An 8,723-nucleotide genomic window follows, 5' to 3' on the forward strand; every position below is an offset into this window, starting at 1 on the left:
ACAGAGGTTTATCCTTGGCTAGATATTTCTCCTGCAGCTGTCTCACTAGAAATATGGCATCAGTGGTGCTTTTACCTGGCACGAACCCAAACTGCATCTCATCTAAATTGATTTGCTCCCTAATTAGTTGGGCTATGACCCTCTCCGTAACTTTCATAACCTGATCTAACAGCTTGATGCCTCTGTAATTATTAGTATCTAAAACGTCACCTTTACCTTTGTAGCAGTTTACTATGGTGCTGCTACACCAGTCATTGGGTATGACTCCTTCGTGTATTACCTGGTTCGTAATACGGGTGACTAGGCTGTAGCCAACACTGCCAGATATTTTGAGCATCTCTGCAGTGATTCCTGATGGGCCGGGGGCTTTCCCTGTCTTCATATTCTTAATTGCTTTACACAAAAATGTAGCATTGGAATTAAATCCTTCCACGAGCAAAATAATTGTATAAAGGCACTTTCATTATTTGGGATGCATACCAAAAGCTATTAAACAGATTTCAATCCGGTATAAACTACTTGTTTTTGTATTTTCAGATTCTACAAGAAAAGATTCAACGTTTAGAATATCTAAATCATCTGAAAGATTTGAAAATTAATGATCTTCAGAAACGTCTTTCTGAAATCTGACTGAAATAAATTTATACTCTTATAAAATACTATTGTCTCAAAACTACTGAAGGAAAACTAATAAAATCACTGGTATTTGATATTGTTACTGTATTATAAAACTACTGCCAGCTATCAAATGTAAACACAAACAACCAGTTTATGAGTTTTAACAAGGATATAATGATACCTGTTGCATTTATTTTCTTTCATCAAAAGTATTGTTGAACCTAATTTTAGTTCTCTTTATGTCTCACTTTTTTTAAAATATTAATTTAAAATTTCATATTTAAATATCAATAGATTATGCATTTTTAGTAATTTTCAAATTCTTTTAAAAACACAAATTGGAAATGATATGAGCAACATGAAAATGTTCAAATGATATTTGAAGCAATAAAATATTGCAAACACATGCTAGGTATAAAATCTGAATCTCTAAATTCAGCAATGGAAAAACATTGTCCAGTGATGCCTACAGTACTGGTCAAAAGTTTGAATATACTGATAAAAATATGGTTTTACTAATGATGTTTTACTAATGATGTAGATAACAAAGGGGAACAGTGAGTGTATTTTATAATTGACTAAGTAGATAATTTGAAAATATGCAAAAATACAAATATCAATATTATACATTTCAATACTTGGTGTGATGCTCCTTTGCTTTTAATACATCTGCATTATAGTCAGAATACTTTCAATTAAATTTTTAGTAGTAATCTGGTGTTATTGCTTATGTCCAAAATCTCTTAAATCAATATTGATACCTGCAATTTTCTTTTTTTTAATGATCCATGTATTTTCTAACCAGTTCAAAGTTAGCTGATGATAATCTTTTATATAATAATGTAATATCAAATCTAAACTAGTCTTTCATACGTTTTTCAGAATGTCACAGTGCACTATTTGTTAGAATATAGTGCAGTTATGGATGGTCATATGAGTAAGTAACTTCTTCAAAGTGTCCAGGTGGGTTTTAGAGTTTATAATTGTACAGTGAGACAAATACCAGCTTTTTCACTTGAGAAATGAACATTGCTTAACTCTTGCTAGTGTATACCTGAGATTGCACCTTGAGTTTGATGGGCAGCAAATGAAAGATACATTAAATGCAAATTGTTAATGAATGTTTTGTTACTGAAGTTAGTTCTTCTTAATTCAACTTTTATGATTCCTATAAAATTGCAGATGATCCTGGATGTTTTACTATGAAAGTCTTTTTTGTTTTTCTGTTAGCCATTTTTTTGACACGATTAAGTCTTTCTTCAATTAATGTCTTATTGCCTTAGTGGTATTTTTTTGCTGTTGTTGACAATTGTACATGGATGTCTTTACTAGAAATCAGTAGGGATGCAACACAAAGATGGTGAAGTGGGTTGTGACACAAGGTCTACCTAATTTACCAAATGATTTGTAATCACTATCTGATGAAATTAAGATAAAGCTTTCTGCTAAGAAAGGCAGTTAGCTGAGTTGATAACTTTCTCCACATGAATTCATTTCCATGTAAAGCAACAATTTAACTTCATTCCATATCTTGCGATATCTTAGATGATAGGCAAAATTATAAATCAGTATTTCATAATTCATATATCATAAAACAATATAAACTGATTTTTAACTTAAAAATATCTAGCAGGTAATTAGATTTTTCTTCATATAAATGTATATTTAGAAAATACTAAATTTCACTTTTGTATTCAAATTTTAAACCAGCACCTAAGCTTTTGCAGTAATGAGTCAATAAATCATGGTGAATGTAATGAGATAACCCTACTGAAGCCTTCCTAGTCCTCAGTTATATGAATTGTAATTCATGAACCTAAGGACTGGTTTAAACAATATTAAATAAATTCACTGATTATCTTGTATGACATCAATAATTTAATGTAATTACCTGTTTTGATTATTGTGCCTTATATTAAAGTAAAAACCATTTATGGTTTGTGTGAAATTTGTTATTGTCTTAAATAACAAGTACTGGAAAAAAAATAAACATTTTCAGAAAAAAATATTTGGAATTGCTTTCTATTTTTAAAAATTATTATTGAGTGTTCATGACTGTGTGGTCAGATATAATTTGTGTTCAGATTGAACATCTGTAGATTAATGCTAGTGGGAAAGTGTAGAGAAAGGATTTAAGAGGGATAGGATGAATTAGGCAATGTAATGAGTGCAAGGTTTGTGTGGAAGAGAGACAGGTGCATTGGGTGGAATTGGTATGCAGCTTGCTAGTTCAACAAACAGAAATCATAATAATAGACAAGACAGGTAGAAAGCAAAATGTGAGTAAATGGTCATAATGTGCTGCATGAGTGAATGTTTGCCAACCAGCTCCAGAGCTAATCTATGCAGTCTAGCATGTGTGTGTAGCAGTAGTATAATGTACATCATACTTATACTTTATAAAAGGTCAGCAACTGATGAGTGCTGAAGTATTATTTGAACCACAAAATGATGCTTCATCACTGAGATGCTGAGATATGTGGCTGCAGTTATGTGAGATGCAGTTTTAGATATGAAACTGAGAATCTGTGAAGTTAACATCAATAATAATTTTAAGGGTTTTAATCATGTTTGTGAATAGGATTGGTGTAGTGCTGTATGATTGTTTCTTTGGCGTGTGTAATGGTTGTGTCTTGATACAATTAAAAGGGACTGAATTGGCACAGCAGAATGTTGATCTCTGTTGATGGAAAAAGTTCAAGTTTGGTATAAAGTCCCTCAGATACATCTAGATGATGCTTATATGTAGAAAGTTGAAGAGGAATGAAAGGTGATCTCATTTGTAGATAATGTGTATTTTAAGATTGAAAGCGAGTTTATTTTTAATATACAGAAGGGTGAGTGTGAGAGACATAAGCAATCTGTAAGTGATAGAATGTGGGATAGAAAGAACTTTTGATGGGAGATCTAATCTGAAAGGTGGATAAATCACATAGGCAGACAAATTTACTTGAGATTCTTGAACCAGTCAAAAATGTTATTATCATACATTGTTTTCATCAAAATTCTTGAGGGTACTGTAGAAAATTTGAGGGCATTTGACTCTTGTTGCTAGGAGAGAGAATGATTACATAAGGGAAACAAATTATTATAAATGCTTCTGAAACTGATGATAGGAATAGATAGTAAAAGGCATTACTGTCTGATGCTCAAACAATTCTATTTTATCATTTCTCCACGACCATGAAAGGTAAGGTTGACTTCAGTGGCTATTGAGCTCAGACTGCAGATAGCCAGAACAAATAACACAATGCATTATTGCTTCAAACTCTAACAATTCAACTCAAGACATTGAAAGGATGAAAAATAATGTTGAGTTCAGCAGGAACTGAAGTACTTTTTCTGTTTTTATCAATTTCTTTTCTACTAGTCTTGGATTCTAAAAGCAGATATATTTGCATTGCATACTTGATGAAATAGTTAATGGAAATAATTTACTCTTTGCTTTTATGTGATTATCTGAAGATGGGTATAGAATAGAAAAGCTAATTTCAAGCATTCAAAATGAACAATTCCAAGTTTGGAACTCAGTGACCATACTATTTAATTGTTTTGGTATACTATTTTTTCTTGCTCCACCTTGTAAAGTATGATTGCAGTGATCAGATAAGTTTTTAACTACATTACTCAATATGTTCAACACAACAGTCAAATCACTCTCAATAAACTGCTTATTGGCTTGAAGTTTGAGATTTTTGGACTGCATTCCTCATAATGAATGCATAAGGGAACTATCTGAATACTGATAAAAGGATTCTATCATCTGCCTTCATACCACAGATATACTTAAGTTACTCAATACTAATAATAATCCAGTTCTATATTTAAGAGATGAGGAATTATGTACATTATTTACTTTTGACGGATATTTGTCTTTATCTTGTTTGTTGTTAATACAACATTTCAGCTTCATCAAGCCTTCATCAGGTGTCTTGGGGGAATTTCAAACCTGGGTTCTCATTCCTAAGGTGTATTTCGATGTTATTATTATTCTTATTCAGGTCACTGCTTGGAATCGAACTTGGAATCTTGGAGCTAGTAACCCATGCTCTTAATCACTGTCATATGCCCACGGAATGAGAACCCAGGCTCGAAATTTCCCCAAGACACCTGATGAAGGCTGGCGAGTATATCAGCCAAAATGTTGTGTTAACAAGAAACAAGATGAGGACAAATATCCATCAAATGTAAATAATAATAATGTCTCTTCATCTCACATAAGAAAATGTTTTAAATTCAATATTAATTATTTTTCTCCCTCAAGCAGTATTTTCTAGTTCTAAGTGGATTTTTTCTATTAACCTTTCAGAGACTTACTGACTCCCATCTCTATTTTTTTTTATCACCTTTCTCCTATTTTCGTTACATTCCCTCAAATTGAAACTCATCATTACCCATGCCTCCATTCGTGTTCACCATTCACTGCTTTCACTTTTATCCTCGTTTCTACTGTCTGACACTCTTCATTCACATTTTTGCAAACCTACCTGTCCATTCAGCCATCTTTAATTCTCTGACTGTATTCTCTCTCTATCCACATTCTTGTACCTTGAAGATATGCCCTGATACCTCATTTCTGCCATCCTTTCTCCATTTCCTCCTAGGGTAGCCATGTATCCCTTCTACAGCAAGATACTGTTCCTGTCCCTCTTTCCTAATTTAGCCTCTCTACACCTAGCATAAAGCACTTCCCTCAATATTGCATCCCCACTTTGTGCAGAGGTTTTGTTTGTGAGTTACTTGGTGACCTCACTAGTGTTCATGCCATGAAAAAGTGTCTAATGCACTCCGTAATGTAGTTAGCATTAGGAAAGGCAGCCAGTTGAAGAAAAATTACCAAAACAGATGTTGGAGACCAATGCAGCTCTCAGACATTGGATCCTATCAAACCATCCGACTCATGCCTGCATGGAATATGGATGCTAAATGATGATGATGATGTTATTTCTGAGAAAATTGTCAGTTGGCATTTAATATCTATGATATTTTATGATCACATATAATAAATAATTGGTTATCAGAGAACTAATATGAAGATTTTGTGATTCAATAAATTTACTGGAGTGGTTTCATGTTCTCTTCTGGCCAACGGAAGGATTTGAATGAAGCACTGCAAGTTTATCAACTACTTGTTTGTATTTCAACTTCTTTGGAATTTTTTTCTACTTAGTCTGAAGTGAAATGACCTCACTGATGATAGTATTCAGGGCTTCAATGACTGGTGTGAGGAAGGGAAGAAGTTATCCTTAGATGAAAATTTCAATTAAAAACATGCAATACAGTGGACACTGCTAAGAGCATCTAAGGAACAGCTTACATTGTTAAACCCAGATAATAGATTAAATCTACTATATAAAAATAGATGCATTCCCTTGATTGGGCTTCCATACAATATCCATCTGCCAAATTTCACCTGCAAAGTTTCTCAAAACAGCCATGCTTGCATCAATGCTCACAACATCAGGTTTCCTATTTTGAATTATGTCGACTCCTTAAATATAAAATAGCTTTACCAGGAATACTGTATTGCACTACTAATGGAATTTGGATTGTCAGCCACACAGTTAGTTACACACTTGGGTAAAGAAAACTTGTACAAAAATAATATTTACAGGATTCTTTTGAAAGCCATAACTGAATGCATCAGCATAGACAAACAAACATTTTAGGTTTTCTTTTGTTACTATTTTCCTTTTCTTTTTGAAAGGCCATCTTATAACTAGGTTATTCTCCTACCTAATTTTCTGCCAAGTAGACTAAGATAGTCAGCAGACCTGAACTACATACATACTGGATTTCTGAAGATAATCAAAATTATGCATTACAATCAATAATACAGCACCGCATTATACAATGTAATATGAACCTGTCTGTTTTGATTTGAGAGATTAGAATTTTATTGAATCATTACATATTTTTGCTTTTTATAGATAATATACAGTTTGTTTCTAATTTGCAAATTTCTTTACTTGGAAAGACCTGTTAGTTGATTTCATATAAATCAGCAAAATTACAAAAATTTTTCTTTAAGTGAAATTTTCACAAGATCAGGATGTCATTTGTTTAATTGAATGTATTTATTTGGTTTTAATTATACTGAAATTTCTTTTCATTAACTCTCTGAACATTTATTTACTCTCAGAGCAAATAGTAAAGTGTTTGGATTAGCACAACCTGATGGACCGCCAAAGTGCAACCGAGCAAAGTTAAGGCAATTTGGTTGAACACAGTTGTTAATATATTTATTCATGTAATTTTGGACGCACAAGGTAGAACAATATTTATCTTTTGTACATTGCTGCCAACCTGAAAAATATAACATGAAAAATATCTGTATTATCTTTTTTCTATTTTACTTTTGTAATATCTCTAGAATAGGTTTATTACAATGTGTAAAATATCTGGAACTATTATGGATCATGTTAGTGTGAGTTGTTCTGTAGCTGTTGGCATCCAACATTGCCATGTTCTTGTCAATCTTATTTCCCACTCCTATCTCTCAGGAAATTGTAACTTAGACACTATAAATTACTTTGTGAGAACTATTTTTTACAGAAATTTCTTTGATATTTCATTTTCAGAAGAAATGAAAAAGCATTTATCAATTACTAAGTCAAATAAAAAATAATTATTCCACACTTCTTAAACACATTGTACACTCAGAAAACTCATTATACGATAACTACTCATTTATAAGATAAGGCAAACTGAGAAATAAAGTTATATTTTTTGTTTGGTTTCAACTGGTGGAAGTGGCTCTTCCAGTGACTTTTGCTGGCCTCTGAGATCAGTAAAATTAATGTAGCTGCACTAGCTGCAAGAAAAACATGTGCAGAGAAATACTTCCTGAAGAACTAGCAGTAGTGATAGAGCAGGGTCAGGAAGTAGATACAATATAAATGACAAGAAGAAAAGAGACAAGTGAATTGGGGGTGAAGATGACATAAGGTCAACCATTTCCAAGAAGTGGATACCACTAAAGCAGCAGCTGAAAAGACAGAGAGAAGAGACAATACTTTTGTGTGCAACACCTTAGCCTCAAATCAGCCAAAAGTTTGTAAGTGAAATTTGATACTTGGAAAATGTGGGAACCCATCTTGTTTTTTGGGGTGGTAAACTTGATCCATTGCTGGATTCATCACTGCTATCTACCCTTATGCTGCTTCTGGTAGACCAGATTTCTGGTCTGAGTATAAATTCTTGTCTCAGAAGCCCTGAGAGGGGCTTATAGATGCTGATCTTATGACTAAAACATAAAAAAAAAATTCTGAGCATTTCTCTCTCATGCCTCTTCCCTATGGATCTGCTCAAGTAGAGTTGATCAGAGTTACTAAAAATTAAACTCAATAATTGCAACATTAATTGCACTAATGATCACAATGTAGCCCTGTTTTCATATGACTAACATCTTTTGTAATATTCTGTTCTGTTATTCAAGTCAAAAATTAATACTTTTCCATAATTCTATGTTAGCTTCAATATTCATTTGAAAAAAAACTAGCATCATTGTTTAGAAGTTTCTGTTGGGCTAATTGGTTTACCTCTTTTCGTTCAGCAAGAGTGATATGGGAGCATCTCTAACTGGTCTTTAAAGACTACTTGATTTTCCACAATGTTTTCCAAAATTGTGTGTGTGTGTGTATAACATCATCACTATCATCATATAATGTCCATGTTGCATATCCTATCAAACTGTTCAACCCATGCCAACATGGAAGATGTTGGCATGGGTTGGATGGTTTGACAGGATCTGATGAATCCAAGGATAGCATCATACTCCAATGTCTGCTTTGGCATCAATATCTATAAAAGAGAGGATGTTTGTGTGTGTGTGTGTGTACGTGAATGTGGTTTATGCACGTCCACAAATTAGCACGCATGTCACTCCAATTTTAGGAGAAGATTCAGAATGACCCTATGTGCATTTTAGTGAACTTTCTCTCTCAGAGGTACCCGCATATACCTGTAAAAATCGATAAACTTTTACCAATTTTGAAGTTTGTTGACATGGCGAAGTCAAATCTGTGCGTACGCGCGTGAAAGAGAGAGAGAGAGAGAAAGAAAGAAAGAAAGAAATAGTGTGTTTGTGACAGGGGGTGGGGGAG

The 8,723-nt window shown here is 33.2% G+C and overlaps 2 protein-coding genes across 4 annotated transcripts in view; one reads left to right on the forward strand and one right to left on the reverse strand.

Annotated features, from left to right (window-relative positions):
* LOC106868008 (sperm flagellar protein 1) overlaps positions 1–2,625 on the forward strand; it is a 50,899-nt gene extending 48,274 nt beyond the window's left edge. The window contains exon 6 of one of the 3 annotated variants that reach the window (XM_052978408.1): positions 538–2,625. In XM_052978408.1, coding sequence (XP_052834368.1) covers positions 538–630 — 93 coding nt within the window. In that variant the 3' untranslated portion in view covers positions 631–2,625. The remainder of the gene's footprint in view (positions 1–537) is intronic. The other 2 variants (XM_014913106.2, XM_014913105.2) reach the window with 2 other exon arrangements.
* A 3,864-nt stretch (positions 2,626–6,489) lies between these two features.
* Positions 6,490–8,723, reverse strand: part of LOC106868009 (lysozyme) — a 51,712-nt gene continuing 49,478 nt past the window's right edge. Inside the window, exon 5 of the mRNA XM_014913107.1 lies at positions 6,490–6,924. Within this exon, the coding sequence (XP_014768593.1) occupies positions 6,731–6,924 (194 nt within the window). The 3' untranslated portion in view covers positions 6,490–6,730. The remainder of the gene's footprint in view (positions 6,925–8,723) is intronic.

The sequence above is a fragment of the Octopus bimaculoides genome, chromosome 2 (assembly GCF_001194135.2).
Source record: "Octopus bimaculoides isolate UCB-OBI-ISO-001 chromosome 2, ASM119413v2, whole genome shotgun sequence".
Lineage (NCBI taxonomy): Eukaryota > Metazoa > Mollusca > Cephalopoda > Octopoda > Octopodidae > Octopus > Octopus bimaculoides.